We start from the raw sequence: 24,291 nt of genomic DNA on the forward strand, positions 1-24,291 counted from the left end.
GTATTATATAAGGTTTGTTTGTAAAAATGTCCCAATTATAATAAAGACCGAGTTCTAAACTCTGTCCGGTAAACCAACCCTATATCCAGGCTTTTTATCTTAACTAAAATAGCTCCACTTTACTTCGGTCACATAACATAACACACTTCTAATATATCTTTACAAAAATATAATTACAAAAACGTCGAGTATTTGCGTCTCTGCCAATTAATATATTCTAAAATTAACATTTAATTACAAACAATTACCTGACGTGAACTTGAGGAAACGGATGACTTGTGTCCTTCCTTGTGTGAAACAGTAAGTGATTCCAGCTGTTGCGTGCGGATTGATCTCAGATGAAATGACCTGTGATCCAGATCCTTCCGAGTTAAAACATTTTAAATTCAAAATACACAGACGCACGCCCATACATACATACATACATGCACACGCGCGAGGACGCACACGGGTACACACACGGGTATATTTAGAAGTTTTAAGATTGTTATGATATTGGGACTATTTCTCCACTCGCACCTTCAGCTTTGAAGTTCAAATTCGCAGGCAGTACGCAGCCCAGTTATAACAAATGTGAAAGATATGAAATATCATTCAACAGCGATATCATTTAAGTGCAATCCTAAAATATGATTTAAAACATACCGGTAAACCTTTTATTATTAAGTATAAGAAATTAAAATGAATTAAATCGCATGTTTAAACGCCACAGAGATATCAGAGCCAGCAGTCGATTTCTGATGGGCTAGCCGAGGCGAGGCTGCGCTGGGCGGGGTGTGAGCGCTTAAGTGTCTGTGATTTTCTGGAGCTCTTCTGGAGGTCATCTCCGTCCGAAAGTGTCCGAGCACATTTTTAAATAGACGCTATCTATATTAACCGACCGCATATTTAAACTTAAAGCACATACATTCACGCCTGAACAACTCTTAAAATTACATTTTGTTACCAAATAACAGTAATATTATGAGCATTTTGTTGTCAGGAAACATAGCTGTCATAAGTCCACATATTTACCTGATTTGTCTTAATTAGTTCAGTCAACATAGCCATTCTGAATGTTGACTGAATTTGGAAATAACCATTCACTTAATGTTTTAAACACAGATTTATCTAGACTTAAAATAATATGTCTACTCAACTAAGCCCAAACAAGAAAATTGGTTTAACTTATATATTTTTGCCCTTCCAACATTTCATTAATTGGATTTTTTACAGTGTAAGTAAATGGGGTCCATGAATGGTTTGCTTTCAAACATTGCTCAAAATATCTTCCTTTGTGTTCATCAGAACAAATACATTTATACAGGTTTGTAACAACATGAAAGTGAGTAAATGATGACAGAATTTTCATTTTTGGGTGAACTATCCCTTGAAGCTTGAGAAATAAATGTTTATTTTTTACTGTAGGCTAAATTCATGTTGCAAAACAAAAACAAACTGTGCCTTTAGCACTTCTACAAAAAGACAAAAAAACGAAATCTTATGCAGAACATGGTCAATCACAGTAGCTCTAATTTCATCAGATATTACTGTTTTTTGTCTTCGCTGACCACCTCGACCTCCTCTCACACAAACTCTTCCACACAGATTTCTATTTATTGCAGGGCCTCACAAACCAGTGCTCTCTGAACAGGCTCACTGTATATGTTCCCTTACATCATTAGACACAAGTGTGATCCATTTTGAATTGTTTTGTTCAAGTAGTGACACTTGTGCTTTAATTGCGTTTGACTTTTGTCACCTGTGTTCACCATTTTGCAGCACGGGTGCATCACAATGAAAACGTGTTGGCAAGTTGTGTCTAAACAGGTGAAAAGAGCTTATGGTTTTGCCAAAAGAGTGACTGATTCAATCAGTGGGGTTCAGGCAACTGAGCATTTGGTTCAGCCAATAGGGTTTAGTGTTTTAGCAATTGAGAAAAACTGTATTGTTTACTGTAGGCTGAATGCATGTTGCAAAACAAACAAAAAACTGTGCATTTAGCACTTGTACAAAAAGACAAAACATAAATCTTATGCCGAACATGGTCAATCACAGTAGCTCTGATTTCATCAGATATTACTGTTCTTTGTCTTCGTTGACCACCTTGACCTCCTCTCACACAAACTCTTCCTCTCAGATTTCTATCCATTGTAGGGCCTCACAAACCAGTGCTCTCTAAACTGGCTTACTGTACTTGTTGTGTTCAAGTGGTGACACTTGTGCTTTAATTGTGTTTACATTTTGTCACCAGTGCTCACCATTATGCAGCACTGGTGCATCACAATGAAAATGTGTTGGTAAGTTGTGTCTAAACAGGTGAAAAGTGCTTATGGTTTTGCCAAAAGAGTGACTGATTCAATCAGGCAAGGGTTTAGTGTTTTAGCAATTGAGAAAAACTGTATTTGTACTGTAATTTTTTTCAAAAATCACAATTTGTGTAATTTGTTTACAAAAACAAAGGTGAAAATGTAAACTCATCCACAAATACATAAAAAAATACTGACACATATAATTGTGTACACCTGATATATTGACAACATAGCAACATTTTGACATTTCAACTGTCTTGTTCATGAATAATGACACACTGACATACACTGATGATTTACTTTTGAGAGATGATCTAAGGATTTTTACCGCTATTTTTACAGTACTGTACCCTGCATCTCACAAACTTGTCCTTTGTTTCTGTGACACTGTAAAACTGTAAAGCAGTCAGTACTGTTAACAAAAGAAAAGCACAATGTTCAGGGCCATACAGTTTGTTCATTGTACAATATACAGCCTACAATGCACTGCACAACTGCATACAACAGTACAACAGTGAACTGGCTTATATTGGTTGTGTCACATCATTTGAAATAGGTTAAATCCATTTTGAGTGGTTGTGTTTAATCAATGACACGTGTGCTCTATTTGTAATTGATCGTTGCCGCTTGTGTTTAGCAGTATGCATGACATGTGCATTAGAGCGCAGAATCTGTTTTGAGAATGAGTATGTGTTTGGAGTTTTGCTAAAAAGTCTAAGTGAGATCTGCAAACTGTGTTTTATCATGTGAAATGGTTTAAGGTATTGACGACAGACTGCACAATTAGATAAATGAGTTCAGGCAAGTGAGAACTTTGTTAAGCCAATGGGTTTTAGTGTTTTAGCAATGGGTTTTAGTGTTTTAGCAATTGAGAAAAACTGTTAATAGAATGTAATACTCTGTTCCACACTCCGGAGCAGAAGGTGGCGGTAATGCTCCTAATTACGTTGGGTCCCAGCCGCCATTAAAAAACAAAAAGAAGAACTAGAAACTACCCCATGGAAACTACAACAATGTAGGTTATTGTGCGATGTTGCGTTTAATGCAAGCTTTAAAGCTTCGGTGGTAAGTGTCACATAACTACTGGAACAGTTTCTGAGGAATAAACATCCCACACAACTCTGGCACGTTCGATAAGATGACAGAAGAGGACACTGAATATTTGTTCTGATCTGCAGTTACAAAGGTGCGGCTGTTTTGAATGTTTGACTCTAAATTAGTGGTGGGCCTGGTTCGCTGTAACGTGCTATTGCCGCTTTATTAATGTTTGGAATTTAAACCTTAAATGCATGAGTGTTTCCCCAATCATTATTACATATTCGGGTCTTTAGTAAGACAGGATGCATAAGGGGGGCTCCGTGCATACTTCGGCTCTTCCACCTAGTCTGCGGCTTTCAGTGCGTTCAGCCCATCTATGTAATACAGTAGAATACTCCAGTATAAAGTGGCGGAGCTAGATGGGTGTTTACTCCCTCCAATAATTCATTTCCCTTTAATCGAGGTGTTTATTTCGATGTGCGACAGCGCAACACATTGTTAAAATAAATTTCCCTGCTAAAAAAAATAGACACCATTACAGAAATTCTATTGGTTTTATTTCTAATGGAATATGGCCTACAACACACTACAGCGTATTGGTCTTTGTTGGTCTCTAATGGTATGTATTGGTTCTAATGGAATATGGCCCAAAACACCAGCTAGCCAAAACAGTTTGGCCCAATAATGGCCCAAATCCGGCAGGCCAGAAAAAAACACGGCCCAGTTCCGGCTGCCAGAAAAGGGCCAACTCTGGGATGAATGACGCCCCAGAATCGGCCCAAGTACACTGGCCCATGTCCGGGTGCCTAAAGTGAGCCGGCACTGCCAGCACAGTGCCAGAATCACGCCAGCTAAAACTGTACACTCAGCCGAAACTGGCCAATGTCCGGGTGCTTAAAGTCAGCCGACACTGCCAGCAAAGTGCCAGAATCATGCCAGCTTAAACTGTACACTCAGACGAAACTAGCCCTAATTTTTTTTTTAAAGTGTTTTTTCCACAAAACAATATTTTATAACCTTAGCCCTTAAGATGGCATGTTCTTATCCCTTCTTAAAAAAACTTTTATTATATTTAGTTAAAAAAAGTTAAACTGCACATTAGAAGTTCTATCCTCAATGTTTGTGATGCTTTTAATGTGTTAAGTGTCACACTTTACTGTAGGTGTTTAAAAAAAAAGGAAAAATATACAGTATGTTTACATGTTTATTTGAAACATAACATTACATTAATAAAACATTAATAAACATCTGGACACTCCTCAAGTGTACCCTAAAAGAAGGAAAGATTGAGAGAAAATAGATAAGAGGGGGAACAGAAAATGACTCATGGTTACTTCATCAGATAGACTGAAGGCATTAATGTTAAATTGGGTAAATGTTAAAGGAATAGTTCACCCTAAAATAAAAATTCTGTCATCATTTACTCATCCTCATGTTGTTTTAAAGGTAGGGTAACAGATTTGATCCTGAAAGATTTTTAGTTATGCTGGTTAAGAGGCTGTTTACACTTGGTATTAAGATGTGTTTTCATCGATCGGATCACAAGTGGACGAGAGAGACACATCACGTTTACACCTGGTATTAAAATCCGTCTCTTTTGTCCACTTTCGACTGCTTCTGTGCTGAATACTGTGAGGGGGTGGTCTGTCGAGACGGTGGGCGAGTCTCCGCTGTCATTCAAACCCGAGCGGGAGTAATTATGAGTTTATATGGATGCAACCTAATATTATGTCGGAGTGCACTGCTTGTTTAGCAAGTAAACATGCTGCACAGTGTTTTGTACGTGTGTATGTAAGAGCTTTCTCTGATTTTCAGCGCAACTGATGAAAAAGGATCGCGCAACTTTCACATGCTTTCAAAACGAAACTTCGAAGATCAGCCGCTTTAGTTATTTCAATGAACGGCTAAAAATAGCGCTGTTCACCGTATGTTCACGCCAGAAGTCAAAAAAGACGTAAAACTTGTGTTTAATACCTCAGATTAGATAAATGGGCGGAGAGAAGGCGGTCGCGTGTGGCTGTTGGAACGCATTCAACCACATATGTGTTCCGCAACTCCAAAGCGATCCGATCGAAAGTGGTTTCGAATACCTCAGGATGTGGTTGAAAGGGGTCGAAAGTGGACGAGCTCAAAACGTTTTGAACACCGTTTACACCTGGCATTAACGTCATCCACTTGTGATCCGATCGACGAAAACGCATGTTAATGCCAAGTGTAAACAGCCTCTAAAAGTCTCCTCACATCCTGATAGCAATCACTGTGTTAAGTTGTTTAAAGGGATACTTCACCGATTTAGCATTCAGATTTGTATCTGTAGAAACCCGGCAGTATTACTGAATGACCATGTTTCCCTCCCTCATTTCCCCCTGAGAGGAGAGATATCTGCATTTTGGTTCTGCAAAAAAGTCCTCCGATGATGTAATATGACGATTTTTGCATCATCGGAGGACTTTTTTGCAGAACCAAAATGCAGATATCTCTCCTCTCAGGGGGAAATGATGGAGGGAAACATGGTCATTCAGTAATACTGCCGGGTTTCTACAGATACAAAGCTGAATGCTAAATCGGTGAAGTATCCCTTTAAATGTATTTGTAGAATTTATATCATCTGTGAAAGGCGTAGGACCAAAAAATGTTCAACCAATCATAAATTTCGGTCCGAACGGACGTTTCCTTTTTTGTCCCTCATACGCAGTGATGGGAATAACGGCGTTATAAGTAATTGGCGTTAGTAACTGCGTTATTTTTTTCAGTAACGAGTAATCAAATAAATTACTGTTTTCCCCTTTATAACGCCGTTATCGTTACTGACATTAAAATGCTGCGCATTACTAAAATTGATCTTACTGTAGTGATTTTCAGCCGCGTATGCTCACTCTCTCAGCCAAACACTGTATTTCTCTTGTGTGTGTTGTGAGAAACATAACGGATGATGATTGGCTTAATTTCCATCGGTAGCCAACCAGAGGCAGAGTTCACAAAAAGGCCCGCCCACACCCGTAGTCCAAGTCCGAGGAGCGAGCAGCAGTGTTAAAAAGTCTGAGTAACTTGGTCACTTTGTCGCTAGATTTAGCAACTTTCTATCACTTTAGCGACTTTATAGGACAAATCTAGCTATCTTTTCTGGCGTGGTTGGAGACTTTTGTAGACTGACATGAAAATACACGTCATTTTCTCTTCTCAACGAGCAGCGGTGCTGCTGCTGACTGTGCCCCATCTCAAAGCACTGACATGCAGCCCGGTCATCGCGCATCAATCACTCCGAAAACACCGGCGACAGGGCGATGGCAAGTACAACAAGCTCAAAGGTAGCGGTCGCAAACACGAAGTATAAAGCACTACTTTTCCATTGTTGAGGTGAAAGGCAAGAATGTTTGTGTAATGTGCAACTTATGCCCATGAAGAAAAAGTCTCTCCACGTCTGTGGCAAGTAATTCTGATCTAATAAAGCACCTCACATCGTCACATGTTGCTACAAAATTAGTGATTTCTCTTTAGTATCCATTTTAGTAATTTAACATATTTAATTTTGTAAGGGGAATTCAAGTTATTTGAAATATTTTTTTTTTTTTAAGTAACACAGTAATTACTTTTCCTGGTAATTAATTACTTTTATAATAATGTAACGCAGTTACTCACTCATTTACTATTTGTGAGAAGTAATTAGTAACTATAACTAATTACTTTTTTAAAGTAATGTTCCCAACACTGCTCATACGTCAGCATAATTTGAATGCCCACCGCGCAGCGAGTCCACGCAGACACCATATGTCATCTGCGTGTTCACGTGCGCTCATCTCCTGTCTGTAAACAGCGAGAACAGCAAACTTTTCTGCTGAATTGACAACCTGTACAGGAGCCACAAAACGAAAGGCATCTTTTATAACAAAAACTGCCTGGATCAGCAAGAGCAAAAACCCAAATTAACATCTGTAACTTTACTGCTTTAGCACGAGATGCAAACAGCTGCAGGAGGCAAAGGGTCTGAAAGGGTCATTGTTTATTTTGGTAAGGTAGGTACGCGATATGTTTGTATTGAGATGGATTCAGATATTCTACTTTGATGAAACATTGTGTTGCTAATTTGTGTTCGTTTACCGATTAGCATAACGATATAGTTACTACGTCTACACAACCGAACGTGTGCTTAAATTAATTCTGATATAAACCAGTTGTTTATGTTGGTTATTTTGGAAGTGTTATTCACTTTGTACTGCAAAGTTTTCTCACTGGTGAATGAGACATGAAATGTGACCGTCTGATCTGTGCATGTTCATGTGTTTTGAAAGAGGCGTGACTTTGGATGGCGATTTGACTTAAGGGTGGGATCGTGATTTCATTACTAGGCGGCTACCGTTAGCATTTTTCAAAATGTGTTACCCTACCTTTAAACCTGTATGATTTTTTTCTGATGAACACAAAAGAAGATATTTTGAGGAATGATGGTAAACACACAGCAGATTGTAAAGATAGAAAAGTTCGTCGGAACAAACTTTATGTTGGCTTGAGAAAGCCTAGTCTGAGAGTAGAGTTTGACAACTTAGCATGAAGCTATCATGATTTAAGATAAAGCTAGCATGATTTAACATGAAGCGAACATGATTTAGCATGAAGCTACCATGATTTAGCATGAAGCTAGCATGAAGCTAGCATAATTTAACATGAGGCTAGCATGATGATAGCATGATTAGCATAAAGCTAGCATGATGTTAGCATGATTAGCATGAAGCTAGTATGATGCTAGCATGATTAGCATGATGCTAGCATGATTAGCATGAAGCTAGCATGATGCTAGCATGATTAGCATGATGCTAACATGATTAGCATGAAGCTAGCATGATTAGCATGAAGCTAGCATGATTAGCATGAAGCTAGCATGATGTTAACATGATTAGCATGAAGCTAGTATGATTAGCATGAAGCTAGCATGATGCTAGCATGATTAGCATGAAGCTAGCATGAAGTTAGCATGATTAGCATGAAGCTAGCATGAAGCTAGCATGATGCTAGCATGATTAGCCTGAAGCTAGCATGATGTTAGCATGATTAGCATGATGCTAGCATGATTAGCATGAAGCTAGCATGAAGATAGCATGATTAGCATGAAGCTAGCATGATGTTAGCATGAAGCTAGCATGATGTTAGCATGATTAGCATGAAGCTAGTATGATTAGCATGAAGCTAGCATGATGTTAGCATAATTAGCATGAAGCTAGCATGAAGCTAGCATGATGTTAGCATGATTAGCATGAAGCTAGCATGATGTTAGCATGATTAGCATGAAGTTAGCATGATGCTAGCATGATTAGCATGAAGCTAGCATGATGTTAGCATGATTAGCATGAAGCTAGTATGATTAGCATGAAGCTAGCATGATGTTAGCATAATTAGCATGAAGCTAGCATGATTAGCAGGAAGCTAGCATGAAGCTAACATTTATTGCGTTGCTAGGGTACTAAGTTTGGTTGCTAGGGAGAAAATTGCCATCCCATAATGATCACCCTTCAAGCCACAAGTAAAACGGTCCAACCCCCGTGTCTCTACAATGTTCTGATGCGGAGATATAAGGCTTTGTTTATTCCGTTGCTAGGGTACTAAGTTTGGTTGCTAGGGAGAAAATTGGCATCCCATAATGATCACACTTCAAGCCATAGACATCATATAGGTAGACGCCCTATCGACCGCTACTGCCTACTGGCGCGGTGAGATATGGGGCCGCCATCTTAGATCGGTCACCCGCTCCACTCAGTGTAATCTGTATGACTGGTGGATTGAGCTATCAGCGCATTTAATTAATCATATCTCAGTCAATACCGAACAGATTTTCACGCGGGTTTTTTTGCTGCAAAGGTCATTCATGGAGCTATGATATAGGACACATGGTTCGGCGTATTTTAACCCCTTATGTGCCGCAAATCCCGTTTGAGTGGGGGTGACAATGTGATGTACATCTTTAAATGAATATTTCTCTGGGATTCTTTGGGCTAGAAACCTAATCTTGGTCTTGTTTTAAAGAAGACAATTTAGGGTTTTTCACAAATGAGTTAGAACGTAAAAATATTAAATATAAATATTTTTATAGCCGTTTACCTTTATTTTAATATATCAAATTATGCAGTAACATATTCATTTATAAATAAAATTACATAAAAGTTAATGTTTCACACAATAAATAATGTTTACATGAAGCAATATGTCTCAAGTAGTTGTGATCCAAATCACAAAAAAATTATGTTTGGGTCACAATTTTAATGGTTTTACCAACAACTGCCACTAGATTTTGCCACATAGGCCTACTCTTGTACTCTTGTATACTCACAAACTAATAAATTACTGTCACCGCAATATTATTCATGCAAAAAGATTTTGAAATATTAAAACTACTTTCTGAGAGCTTTCCGGTGATATATAGCTTGCCATGATTTTTTAGGTTTAGAGTAGGGTTTTAGTGTTATATGCAAAAACAAATTTGGCCTACCTTTGGGCCCGTAACATTTTTAGAAACTGAATCTCACTGTGTCATAATTTTCCCCAAATGGTAATGAAATATGAAAATTATACTATTTGAGCTTTCCAACAATAAATAGTTTGTCAATATTAAGGTTTAGAATCTTAGTGTTACCAACACTAATGTGGACAGCGCCACTTAATGTTCATAGTAGGAATGAATGAATATTCACTAAACAGTAATAAAATATTCTGATATAAGATATAAAGTGAGTCCAAAATCAAAATATGTGGTGTAGGACATAAGATATTTTATAAATCACACACTATAAATATGACAAAGATGCAGAAACAGATAGTTGCAATAAAATAAGACTTTTTAATATGGTGAAGAAACAATTTAAAATGATTTGTAAACCCCCCCACACACACACGCACGCACCCACCCACCCACCCACACACACACACACACACACACCCCTGAAAGAGGACTGTTTTCCAGAGCTTCTTTCCCGTGCTCCCTTTCTGTAGTTCAAGAGAGGTGAGTTTGGCAACATGGTGGAGCCTTATCTTTAAAAACACAGACACAACCAGTGACAACGAGTCAGACTGATAGTTGTCGATTCCAAACCGAGTCTCCTCAATGTCCTCCCTACGAAGGAAAACATCCTCTGTTCCTGTTGACATCTCAGCTTTTTAAAGCTCGGCGGATCACGCAGCTCACAGCACCTTATAATAATAATAATAATAATAATAATAATAATAATACACATTTATATAGCGCTTTACACAATACTCACAACAGAGAAACTCTTGTAATTATTACTTTACTTCACCCCACTCTCCTTGCAGGGTGAACAGCGGCTGGTGCAGTTAACATAGCCTAGCGAACGTTAGCTGGCTACGATTTCAGTACAGTAAAATCAATAAGCTGGCTCTTTCTCAATTTTCTGTTAATATTCTATTCACAAAATACAACCAATAGTACCGCGATGTTAAAAAGTACTTGTGAAAATAATCCTCCGGGCTCTATTTGCGATCGTCCGCCGATTAGAACAGGAAAATGCTCCACAGTGCTCTGACATCTTATCTGCTGCCATGCAACGAAACTAGGAGAACGACCGGTTTAAGATGGCCGCCGTATTTCTCAGTCCCCAGCGGCCAATAGGGCATCTAGTCTTCTATATGATATCTATGCTTCAAGCCACAAGTAAAACGGTCCAACCCCCGTGTCTCTACAATGTTCTGATGCGGAGATATAAGGCTTTGTTTATTCCGTTGCTAGGGTACTAAGTTTGGTTGCTAGGGAGAAAATTGGTATCCCATAATGATTACACTTCAAGCCACAAGTAAAACGGTCCAACCCCTGTGTCTCTACGATGTTCAGATCCAGAGATATAAGGCTTTGTTTATTATGTTGCTAGGGTCTTCATATTTTGTTGCTAGGGGCGTGGCTTAATACCTCAATAAGAATCCCAAGAGACTGATTGGATGCCTGAGTAAAATGAGCCCACCCCTATGTCTCTATGACACTCTGGTGCAAAGATATCCATCTGGGCTTTTTATAATGGTAGTCTATGGGAGATGTTGCTAGGGTACCCAAAATTGTTGCTAGGGGCGTGGCTTAATAGCTCTGGGGTGATCCTACGAGACTGATTGGATGCTTGAGTAAAATTAGCCCACCCCCATGTCTCTAAGACACTCTAAAGTGAAGATATTCCATCTGGGACGCTTTTATTCCCTTTTATGGGCATGTTTCCTGCCCCATTATAAGTCAATGGGAAATTTTGGGGGCCCCTAACACCCCAGGGGTACAGCTTACACCCCATTGTGAGGTATGTTCTTACAGAGCCTGTCAGCCTCCTTAAATGTGGTAAGCCACAAGTTTCTACAAGTTTCTCACTCGCAGCTATGACCCGTCAAAGTTTGTCTCAATGTTAAGTCAATGGAAATTTTGGGGTGTTTCAGCGCCCCGTTTAGGAATTCGGAAGGTCCCATCAGTTAGAAAAGATATAGCAACTCGAGTCAGATCAGACCGAAGGTATGTCCAAAGTTTGATGGCTGTAGCTTGAAAGCTCTAGGACGAGTTAGAGTTAGAAATTTTAGTCTCAGAAGAAAAAGAATAATAATAATAACTAGATAGAAAAGTTTGAAGACAAACTTTATGTTGGCTTGACAAAGCCTAGCCTGAACGTTTAAAACAGATTGAGAGAAATTTAAAACAAGTTTAGTTTAGTATTATAACTTTCCGTAAACATGATACCAAAAGTTACCATGTTAGCATGTTTAGCACTAAGTTAGCATGATGCTAACATGAATTAGCATGAAGCTACCATGATGCTAACATGAATTAGCATGAAGCTAGCATGATGCTAACATGAATTAGCATGAAGCTAGCATGATGCTAACATGAATTAGCATGAAGCTAACATGATGCTAACATGAATTAGCATGAAGCTAGCATGATGCTAACATGAATTAGCATGAAGCTAACATTAATTAGCATGAAGTTAGCATGATGCTAACAGGAATTATAATGAAGCTAGCATGATGCTAACATGAATTAGCATGAAGCTAGCATGATGCTAACATGAATTAGCATGAAGTTAGCATGATGCTAACATGAATTAGCATTGTGCTAACATGAAATAGCATGAAGCTAGCATGATGCTTACATGAGCTAGCATGAAGCTAGCATGATGCTAACATGAATTAGCATAAAGCTAGCATGATGCTAACATGAATTAGCATGAAGCTAGCATGATGCTAACATGAATTAGCATGAAGCTAACATGATGCTAACATGAATTAGCATGAAGCTAGCATGATGCTAACATGAATTAGCATGAAGCTAGCATGATGCTAACATAAATTAGCATGAAGCTAGCATGATGCTAACATGAATTAGCATGAAGCTAGCATGATGCTAACATGAATTAGCATTGTGCTAATATGAATTAGCATGAAGCTAGCATGAATTAGCATGAAGCTAGCATGATGCTAACATGAATTAGCATGAAGCTAGCATGATGCTAACATGAATTAGCATTGTGCTAATATGAATTAGCATGAAGCTAGCATGAATTAGCATGAAGCTAGCATGATGTTAACATGAATTAGCATGAAGCTAGCATGATGATTACATGAATTAGCATGAAGCTAGCACGATGTTAACATGAATTAGCATGAAGCTAGCACGATGCTAACATGAATTAGCATGAAGCTAGCATGATGCTAACATGAATTAGCATGAAGCTAGCATGATGCTAACATGAATTAGCATGAAGCTAGCATGATGCTAACATGAATTAGCATGAAGCTAGCATGATGCTAGCATGATTAGCATGAAGCTAGCATGATGCTAGCATGATTAGCATGAAGCTAGCATGATGCTAGCATGATTAGCAGGAAGCTAGCATGATGCTTACATGAATTAGCATGAAGCTAGCACGACGCTAACATGAATTAGCATGAAGCTAGCACGACGTTAACATGAATTAGCATGAAGCTAGCACGATGCTAACATGAATTAGCATGAAGCTAGCACGATGCTAACATGAATTAGCATGAAGCTAGCACGATGCTAACATGAATTAGCATGAACCTAGCACGATGCTAACATGAATTAGCATGAAGCTAGCACGATGCTAACATGAATTAGCATGAAGCTAGCACGATGCTAACATGAATTAGCATGAAGTTAGCACGATGTTAACATGAATTAGCATGAAGCTAGCACGATGCTAACATGAATTAGCATGAAGCTAGCACGATGCTAACATGAATTAGCATGAAGCTAGCACGATGCTAACATGAATTAGCATGAATTAGCATGAAGTTAGCACGATGCTAACATGAATTAGCATGAAGCTAGCACGATGCTAACATGAATTAGCATGAAGCTAGCAGGATGCTAACATGAATTAGCATGAAGCTAGCACGATGCTAACATGAATTAGCATGAAGCTAGCACGATGTTAACATGAATTAGCATGAAGCTAGCACGATGCTAACATGAATTAGCATGAAGCTAGCACAATGCTAACATGAATTAGCATGAAGCTAGCACGATGTTAACATGAATTAGCATGAAGCTAGCACGATGCTAACATGAATTAGCATGAAGCTAGCACGATGCTAACATGAATTAGCATGAAGCTAGCACGATGCTAACATGAATTAACATGAAGCTAGCATGAAGCTAACATGAATTAGCATGAAGCTAGCATGAAGCTAACATGAATTAACATGAAGCTAGCATGATGCTAACATGAATTAACATGAAGTTAGCATGATGCTAACATGAATTAGTATGAAGCTAGCATGATGCTAACATGATTAGCATGAAGTTAGCAAGATTTATTATGAAATTAGCATAAAGCTAGCACGAAACTAGCATGAAGCTAGTATGACTTAGCATGGAGCTAGCATAAGGCTAACATGACCAAAAGACCCAACCCCCATGTCTCTATGATGTTCGGATCCAGAGATATAAGGCTTTGTTTAATATGTTGCTAGGGTGCTCATATTTGGTTGCTAGGGGCGTGGCTTAATACCTCAATAAGAATCCTCCGAGACTGATTGGATGCCTGAGTAAAATGAGCCCACCCCCATGTCTCTGTGACACTGTGCTGCAAAGATATCCATCTGGGCATTTTATAATGGCAGTCTATGGGATATGTTGCTAGGCTGCCCAAAAATGGTTGCTAGGGGCGTGGCTTAATAGCTATGGGGCGATCCTGAGAGACTGATTGGATGCCTGACTAAATTGAGCCCACCCCCATGTCTCTAAGACACTCTAAAGTGAAGATATTCCATCTGGGACGCTTTTATTCCCTTATATGGGCATGTTCCCTCCCCCATTATAAGTCAATGGGGAAATTTGGGTGGTCCTTACGCCCCAGGGGTGAAACTTACACCCCAATGTGATGTATGTTCTTACAGTGCCTGCCAGCCTCTTCAAATGTGGTAACCCACAAGTTTCTACAAATTTCTCGCTTGCAGCTATGACCCGTCAAAGTTTGTCGCAATGTTAAGTCAATGGAAAATTTGGGGTGTTTGAGCGCCCCGTTTAGGAATTCGGTAGGTCCCATCAGTTAGAAAAGTCATAGCACCAATCTACGGACCAGTCTTAAAAGTTTTGTAAAGTTTTGTGGGTGTAGCTTGAAAGCTCTAGGAGGAGTTACAATTGGTAAAAAGTATGAACAGAATAATAATAATAATAATAATAAGCTTAGATCGAAGAACAGTATGTTGGCTTTGTCAAGCCAACATAACTAGATAGGTACATTTCCTGAAGAAAATGTGAGTGGTGCTTGCCGTGGCAAATTTCAGGGGACAATTTATGATTATACTCCAAGCCAAAAGTAAAACGGTCCAACCCCCGTGTCTCTACGATGTTCTGATGCAGAGATATAAGGCTTTGTTTACTCTGTTGCTAGGGTACTGTATTTGGTTGCTAGGGAAAAAATTGGCATCCACTAGTGATTACACTCCGAGATACGAGTCAAACGGTCCAACCCCCGTGTCTCTGCGATGTTCTGATGTGGAGATAAAAGGCTTTGTTTACTCTGTTGCTAGGGTAATGTATTTGGTTGCTAGAGAGAAAATTGGCATCCACTAGTGATTACACTCCGAGTCACGAGTCAAACGGTCCAAACCCCATGTCTCTACGATGTTCTGATGTGGAGATAAAAGGCTTTGTTTACTCTGTTGCTAGGGTACTGTATTTGGTTGCTAGGGAAAAAAATGGCATCCACTAGTGATTACCCTCCGAGTCACGAGTCAAACGGTCCAACCCCCGTGTCTCTACGATGTTCTGATGCGGAGATATAAGGCTTTGTTTACTCTGTTGCTAGGGTACTGTATTTGGTTGCTAGGGAAAAAAATTGCATCCACTAGTGATTACCCTCCGAGTCATGAGTCAAACGGTCCAACCCCCGTGTCTCTACGATGTTCTGATGCGGAGATATAAGGCTTTGTTTACTCTGTTGCTAGGGTACTGTATTTGGTTGCTAGGGAAAAAAATGGCATCCACTAGTGATTACCCTCCGAGTCACGAGTCAAACGGTCCAAACCCCATGTCTCTACGATGTTCTGATGCGGAGATATAAGGCTTTGTTACTCTGTTGCTAGGGTACTGTATTTGGTTGCTAGGGAAAAAATGGCATCCACTAGTGATTACCCTCCGAGTCACGAGTCAAACGGTCCAAACCCCATGTCTCTACGATGTTCTGATGCGGAGATATAAGGCTTTGTTTACTCTGTTGCTAGGGTACTGTATTTGGTTGCTAGGGAAAAAATGGCATCCACTAGTGATTACCCTCCGAGTCACGAGTCAAACGGTCCAAACCCCATGTCTCTACGATGTTCTGATGTGGAGATATAAGGCTTTGTTTACTCTGTTGCTAGGGTACTGTATTTGGTTGCTAGGGGCGTGGCTTGGGAGTGGCCAATGATGTGCCCAGTGATTACACTCCGAGTCCCAAGTAAAACGGTCCAACCCCCGTGTCTCTACGATGTTCTGATGCGGAGATATAAGGCTTTGTTTACTCTGTTGCTAGGGTACTGTATTTGGTTGCTAGGGGCGTGGCTTGGGAGTGGCCAATTATGTGCCCAGTGATTACACTCCGAGTCACAAGTAAAACGGTCCAACCCCCGTGTCTCTACGATGTTCTGATGCGGAGATATAAGGCTTTGTTTACTCTGTTGCTAGGGTACTGTATTTGGTTGCTAGGGGCGTGGCTTGGGAGTGGCCAATTATGTGCCCAGTGATTACACTCCGAGTCACAAGTAAAACGGTCCAACCCCCGTGTCTCTACGATGTTCTGATGCCGAGATATAACTGTTTGTATTTTATGTTGCTAGGGTGCTCAAAAGTGGTTGCTAGGGGCGTGGCTTAGTAAGTCTGTAAGGATCCTGAGAGACTGATTGGATGCCTGAGTAAAATGAGCCCACCCCCATGTCTCTATGACACTGTGGTGCAAAGATATCCATCCGGGCATTTTATAATGGCAGTCTATGGTATAGGTTGCTAGGGTGCCCAAAATGGTTGCTATGGTAACCTTACACCCCATTGTGGGGGACGTCCTGACAGAGTCTAGCACCCTCTTCAAATTTAGTAACCCACATGTTTCTATGAAATCCTGGCTCGGACCTATGACCCGTCAAAATTTTTGCAATGGTAAGTCTATGGGATTTTCCCCCATTGACTTTTCATTGGGGCACTTTTGGGCACCTCTTACACCCCAGGGGTACAACTTACACCCCATTGTGATCCATGTTCTTACAGAGCCTACCACCCTCTTCAAATGTTGTAACCCACATGTTTCTACAAAATCCTCGAGCGGAGCTATGACTCGTCAAAGTTGGGCGCAATGTTAAGTCAATGGGATTTTTTGGGTGGTTTTTCGCCCCCCTTTCGGAAATCCTGCACCCGATCGCTTATAAAAGTCATAGCACACCTCTCCTCAATAAGCCGGTCGATTTGAGCCCTCTTTCATGGGTCTACGACAAACCGTGTGGGACGAGTTAGGTGCCGAAAAAACGTGCAGACATAAGAATAATAATTATAACTAGATAGGTACATTTCCTGAAGAAAATGTGAAGTGGTGCTTGCCGTGGCAAATTTCGGGGGACAATATATGATTATACTCCAAGCCAAAAGTAAAACAATTCAACCCACATGTCTCTACGATATTCTGATGCGAAAATATAAGGCTTTGTTTATTCGGTTGCTAGGGTAATGTATTTGGTTGCTAGGGAGAAAATTGGCATCCACTAGTGATTACACTCCGAGTCACGAGTCAAACGGTCCAAACCCCGTGTCTCTACGATGTTCTGATGCGAAGATATAAGGGTTTGTTTACTCTGTTGCTAGGGTACTGTATTTGGTTGCTAGGGAAAAAATGGCATCCACTAGTGATTACCCTCCGAGTCATGAGTCAAACGGTCCAACCCCCGTGTCTCTACAATGTTCTGATGCGGAGATATAAGGCTTTGTTTACTCTGTTGCTAGGGTACTGTATTTGGTTGCTAAGGAAAAAAATGGCATCCACTAGTGATTACCCTCCGAGTCACGAGTCAAACGATCCAACCCCCGTGTCTCTACAATGTTCTGATGCGGAGATATAAGGCTTTGTTTACTCTGTTGCTAGGGTACTGTATTTGGTTGCTAGGGGCGTGGCTTGGGAGTGGCCAATGATGTGCCCAGTGATTACACTTCGAGTCACAAGTAAAACGGTCCAACCCCCGTGTCTCTACGATGTTCTGATGTGGAGATATAAGGCTTTGTTTACTCTGTTGCTAGGGTACTGTATTTGGTTGCTAGGGGCGTGGCTTGGGAGTGGCCAATGATGTGCCCAGTGATTACACTCCGAGTCACAAGTAAAACGGTCCAAACCCCATGTCTCTACGATGTTCTGATGCGGAGATATAAGGCTTTGTTTATTCGGTTGCTAGGGTGCTCAAATTTGGTTGCTAGGGGCGTGGCTTGGGAGTGGCCAATGATGTGCCCAATTGTTACACCCCTAGTCACAAGTAAAACGGTCCAACCCCCGTGTCTCTACGATGTTCTGATGCCGAGATATAACTGTTTGTATTTTATGTTGCTAGGGTGCTCAAAAGTGGTTGCTAGGGGCGTGGCTTAATACCTATGTAAGGATCCTCCGAGACTGGTTGGATGCCTGAGTAAAATGAGCCCACCCCCATGTCTCTATGACACTGTGGTGCAAAGATATCCATCTGGGCATTTTATAATGGCAGTCTATGGGAGATGTTGCTAGGGTGCCCAAAATTGTTGCTAGGGGCGTGGCTTAATAGCTCTGGGATGATCCTGAGAGACTGATTGGATGCCCGAGTAAAATGAGCCCACCCACTTTTCTCTACGACACTGTAATACAAAGATATCCCATCTGGAACTGTTTTATTCCCTTATATGGGCATGTTTCCTGCCCCATTATAAGTCAATGGGAATTTTCGGGTGCCTCTTACACCCCAGGGGTACAACTTACACCCCAATGTCATGTATGTTCTTACATAGCCTACCACCCTCTTAAAATTTAGTAACCCACATGTTTCTACGAAATCCTCGCTCGGACCTATGACCTGACAAAGTTTTCCGCAATGTTAGTCTATGGGATTTTGCCCCATTGACTTTTCATTGGGCATTTTTGGGCACCTCTTACACCCCAGGGGTACAACTTACACCCCATTGTGATGTATGTTCTTACAGAGTCTACCACCCTCTTCAAATGTTGTAACCCACATGTTTCTACAAAATCCTCGAGCGGAGCTATGACTCGTCAAAGTTGGGCCCAATGTTAAGTCAATGGGATTTTTCGGGTGGTTTTTCGCCCCCCCTTCAGAAATCGTGCACCCGATCGCTTATAAAAGTCATAGCACACCTCTCCTCAATAATCCGGTCGATTTGAGCCCTCTTTCATGGGACTACGTGAAACCGTGCGGGACGAGTTACGCGCCGAAAAAGTGTCCAGAAAAAGAAGAATAATAACTAGATAGGTACATTTCCTGAAGAAAATGTGAGTGGTGCTTGCCGTGGCAAAATTCTCGCGACAATATATGATTATACTCCAAGCCAAAAGTAAAACAATCCAACTCTCGTGTCTCTGCGATGTTCTGATGCGGAGATATAAGGCTTTGTTTATCCGGTTGCTAGGGTACTGTATTTGGTTGCTAGGGAGAAAATTTGCATCTACTAGTGATTACACTCCAACTCACAAGTCAAACGGTCTAACCCCCGTGTCTGTACGATGTTCTGATTCGGAGATATAAGGCTTTGTTTACTCTGTTGCTAGGGTACTGTTTTGGTTGCTAGGGAAAAAATTGCCATCCACTAGTGATTACATGCCGAGTCACAAGTAAAATGGTCCAACCCCCGTGTTTCTAGGATGTTCTGATGCGGAGATATAAGGCTTTGTTTACTCTGTTGCTAGGGTACTGTATTTGGTTGCTAGGGGAAAAAATTGGCATCCCATAGTGATTACACTCTGAGTCACGAGTCAAACGGTCCAACCCCTGTGTCTCTACGATGTTCTGATGCGAAGATATAAGGCTTTGTTTACTGTGTTGCTAGGGTACTGTATTTGGTTGCTAGGGAAAATATTGGCATCCCATAATGATTACACGCTGAGTCACGAGTCAAACGGTCCAACCCCCGTGTCTCTACGATGTTCTGATGCGGAGATATAAGGCTTTGTTTACTCTGTTGCTAGGGTAATGTATTTGGTTGCTAGGGAAAAAATTGGCATCCCATAATGATTACACTCCGAGTCACAAGTCAAACGGTCCAACCCCCGTGTCTCTACGATGTTCTGATGCGGAGATATAAGGCTTTGTTTACTCTGTTGCTAGGGTACTGTATTTGGTTGCTAGGGAAAAAATCGGCATCCCATAATGATTACACGCTGAGTCAAGAATCAAACGGTCCAACCCCCATGTCTCTACGATGTTCTGATGCGGAGATATAAGGCTTTGTTTACTCTGTTGCTAGGGTAATGTATTTGGTTGCTAGGGAAAAATTTGACAACCCATAATGATTACACGCTGAGTCACGAATCAAACGGTCCAACCCCCGTGTCTCTACGATGTTCTGATGCGGAGATATAAGGCTTTGTTTACTCTGTTGCTAGGGTAATGTATTTGGTTGCTAGGGAAAAAATTGGCATCCCATAATGATTACACTCCGAGTCACAAGTCAAACGGTCGAACCCTCGTGTCTCTACGATGTTCTGATGCGGAGATAAAAGGCTTTGTTTACTCTGTTGCTAGGGTACTGTATTTGGTTGCTAGGGAAAAAATTGGCATCCCATAATGATTACACTCTGAGTCACGAGTCAAATGGTCCAACCCCCGGGTCTCTACGATGTTCGGATGCCGAGATATAACTGTTTGAATTTTATGTTGCTAGGGTTCTCAAAAGTGGTTGCTAGGGGCGTGGCTTAATACCTATGTAAGGATCCTGAGAGACTGATTGGATGCCTGAATAAAATGAGCCCACCCCCATGTCTCTATGACACTGTGGTGCAAAGATATCCATCTCGGCATTTTATAATGGCAGTCTATGGAAGATGTTGCTAGGGTGCCCAAAAGTGGTTGCTAGGGGCGTGGCTTAATAGCTCTGGGATGATCCTGAGAGACTGATTGGATGCCTGAGTGAAATGAGCCCACCCACTTATCTCTACGACACTGTAAAGCAAAGATATCCCATCTGGAACTGTTTTATTCCCTTATATGGGCATGTTTCCTCAATGGGAATTTTCGGGTGCCTCTTACACCCCAGGGGTACAACTTAAACCCCAATGTCATGTATGTTCTTACATAGCCTACCACCCTCTTTAAATTTAGTAACCCACATGTTTCTACAAAATCCTCACTCGTACCTATGACCCGTCAAAATTTTTGCAATGGTAAGTCTATGGGATTTTGCCCCATTGACTTTTCATTGGGTATTTTTGGGCACCTCTTACACCCCAGGGGTACAACTTACACCCCATTGTTATCCATGTTCTTACAGAGCCTACCACCCTCTTCAAATGTTGTAACCCACATGTTTCTACAAAATCCTCGAGCGGAGCTATGACTCGTCAAAGTTGGGCGCAATGTTAAGTCAATGGGATTTTTCGGGTGGTTTTTTGACCCCCTTTCAGAAATCCTGCACCCGATCGCTTATAAAATTCATATGTGATGATGTGCCCAGTGATTACACTCCGAGTCACAAGTAAAACGGTCCAACCCCCGTGTCTCTACGATGTTCTGATGCGGAGATATAAGGCTTTGTTTACTCTGTTGCTAGGGTACTGTATTTGGTTGCTAGGGGCGTGGCTTGGGAGTGGCCAATGATGTGCCCAGTGATTACACTCCGAGTCACAAGTAAAACAGTCCAAACCCCGTGTCTCTACGATGTTCTGATGCGGAGATATAAGGCTTTGTTTATTCGGTTGCTAGGGTGCTCAAATTTGGTTGCTAGGGGCGTGGCTTGGGAGTGGCCAATGATGTGCCCAATTGTTACACCCCTAGTCACAAGTAAAACGGTCCAACCCCCGTGTCTCTACGATTTTCTGATGTGGAGATATAACGATTTGTTTATTCCGTTGCTAGGGTGCTCATATTTGGTTGCTAGGGGCGTGGCTTGGGAGTGGCCAATGATGTGGCAAGTGATTACACTCCGAGTCACAAGTAAAACGGTCTAACCCCCGTGTCGCTACGATGTTCTGATGCCGAGATATAACTGTTTGAATTTTATGTTGCTAGGGTGCTCAAAAGTGGTTGCTAGGGGCGTGGCTTAGTAACTCTGCAAGGGTCCTGAGAGGCTGATTGGATGCCTGAGTAAAATGAGCCCACCCCCATGTCTCTGTGACACTGTGGTGCAAAGATATCCCTCTGGGCATTTTGTAATGGCAGTCTATGGGATAGGTTGCTAGGGTGCCCAAAATGGTTGCTAGGGTAACATTACAACCCCATTGCGGGGGACGTCCTGACAGAGTCTAGCACCCTCTTCAAATTTAGTAACCCACATGCTTCTACAAAATCCTCGCTCGGACCTGTGACCCGTCAAAGTTTTTGCAATGTTAAGTCTATGGGATTTTCCCCCATTGACTTTTCATTGGGCATTTTTGGGCACCTCTTACACCCCAGGGGTACAACTTACACCCCATTGTGATGTATGTTCTTACAGAGTCTACCACCCTCTTCAAATGTTGTAACCCACATGTTTCTACAAAATCCTCGAGCGGAGCTAAGACTTGTCAAAGTTTGGTGTAATGTTAAGTCAATGGGATTTTTCGGGTGGTTTTTTGCCCCCCTTTCGGAAATTCTGCACCCGACCGCTTATAAAAGTCATAGCCACCATCTCCTCAAAAAACCGGTCGATTTGAGCCCTCTTTCATGGGACTACGGCAAACCGTGCGGGACGAGTTACGCGCCGAAAAAGTGTGCAGACATAAGAATAATAATAATAATAATAACTAGATAGGTACATTTCCTGAAGAAAATGTGAGTGGTGCTTGCCGTGGCAAGTTTCGTGGGACAATTTATGATTATACTCCAAGCCAAAGTCAAACGATCCAACCCCCGTGTCTCTACGATGTTCTGATGCGGAGATATAAGGCTTTGTTTACTCTGTTGCTAGGGTACTGTATTTGGTTGCTAGGGAAAAAAATGGCATCCACTAGTGATTACCCTCCGAGTCACGAGTCAAACGGTCCAACCCCCGTGTCTCTACGATGTTCTGATGCGGAGATATAAGGCTTTGTTTACTCTGTTGCTAGGGTACTGTATTTGGTTACTAGGGAAAAAAATTGCATCCACTAGTGATTACCCTCCGAGTCATGAGTCAAACGGTCCAACCCCCGTGTCTCTACGATGTTCTGATGCGGAGATATAAGGCTTTGTTTACTCTGTTGCTAGGGTACTGTATTTGGTTGCTAGGGGCGTGGCTTGGGAGTGGCCAATGATGAGCCCAGTGATTACACTCCGAGTCACAAGTAAAACGGTCCAACCCCTGTGTCTCTACGATGTTCTGATGCGGAGATATAAGGCTTTGTTTACTCTGTTGCTAGGGTACTGTATTTGGTTGCTAGGGGCGTGGCTTGGGAGTGGCCAATGATGTGCCCAGTGATTACACTACGAGTCACAAGTAAAACGGTCCAACCCCCGTGTCTCTACGATGTTCTGATGTGGAGATATAAGGCTTTGTTTACTCTGTTGCTAGGGTACTGTATTTGGTTGCTAGGGGCGTGGCTTGGGAGTGGCCAATGATGTGCCCAGTGATTACACTCCGAGTCACAAGTAAAACGGTCCAAACCCCGTGTCTCTACGATGTTCTGATGCGGAGATATAAGGCTTTGTTTATTCGGTTGCTAGGGTGCTCAAAAGTGGTTGCTAGGGGCGTGGCTTAGTAAGTCTGTAAGGATCCTGAGAGACTGATTGGATGCCTGAGTAAAATGAGCTCACCCCCATGTCTCTATGACACTGTGGTGCAAAGATATCCATCCGGGCATTTTATAATGGCAGTCTATGGTATAGGTTGCTAGGGTGCCCAAAATGGTTGCTATGGTAACCTTACACCCCATTGTGGGGGACGTCCTGACAGAGTCTAGCACCCTCTTCAAATTTAGTAACCCACATGTTTCTATGAAATCCTGGCTCGGACCTATGACCCGTCAAAATTTTGCAATGGTAAGTCTATGGGATTTTGCCCCATTGACTTTTCATTGGGGCACTTTTGGGCACCTCTTACACCCCAGGGGTACAACTTACACCCCATTGTGATTCATGTTCTTACAGAGCCTACCACCCTCTTCAAATGTTGTAACCCACATGTTTCTACAAAATCCTCCAGCGGAGCTATGACTCGTCAAAGTTGGGCGCAATGTTAAGTCAATGGGATTTTTTGGGTGGTTTTTCGCCCCCCTTTCGGAAATCCTGCACCCGATCGCTTATAAAAGTCATAGCACACCTCTCCTCAATAAGCCGGTCGATTTGAGCCCTAATTTAT

The 24,291-nt window shown here is 41.5% G+C and overlaps 1 protein-coding gene and 1 long non-coding RNA gene across 5 annotated transcripts in view; one reads left to right on the plus strand and one right to left on the minus strand.

Annotated features, from left to right (window-relative positions):
* Positions 1-3,263: 3,263 nt before the first annotated feature.
* chst10 (carbohydrate sulfotransferase 10) overlaps positions 3,264-24,291 on the plus strand; it is a 149,112-nt gene continuing 128,084 nt past the window's right edge. For 3 of the 4 annotated variants that reach the window (XM_065254847.1, XM_065254848.1, XM_065254851.1), the window contains exon 1: positions 3,264-3,477. Coding sequence is in view for 1 of the 4 variants with exons in the window: in XM_065254849.1 (XP_065110921.1) it covers positions 3,290-3,306 (17 nt within the window). In the remaining 3 variants the exon portion in view is untranslated. The remainder of the gene's footprint in view (positions 3,478-24,291) is intronic. The other variant, XM_065254849.1, reaches the window with a different exon arrangement.
* Positions 10,068-10,974, minus strand: LOC135736081 (uncharacterized). Its single transcript, XR_010527764.2, has 2 exons — positions 10,613-10,974; positions 10,068-10,505 (listed from the first exon to the last, which is right to left on the minus strand). It is a non-coding gene; the product is annotated as an uncharacterized lncRNA (long non-coding RNA).

This window comes from Paramisgurnus dabryanus, chromosome 4 (genome assembly GCF_030506205.2).
Source record: "Paramisgurnus dabryanus chromosome 4, PD_genome_1.1, whole genome shotgun sequence".
NCBI lineage: Eukaryota > Metazoa > Chordata > Actinopteri > Cypriniformes > Cobitidae > Paramisgurnus > Paramisgurnus dabryanus.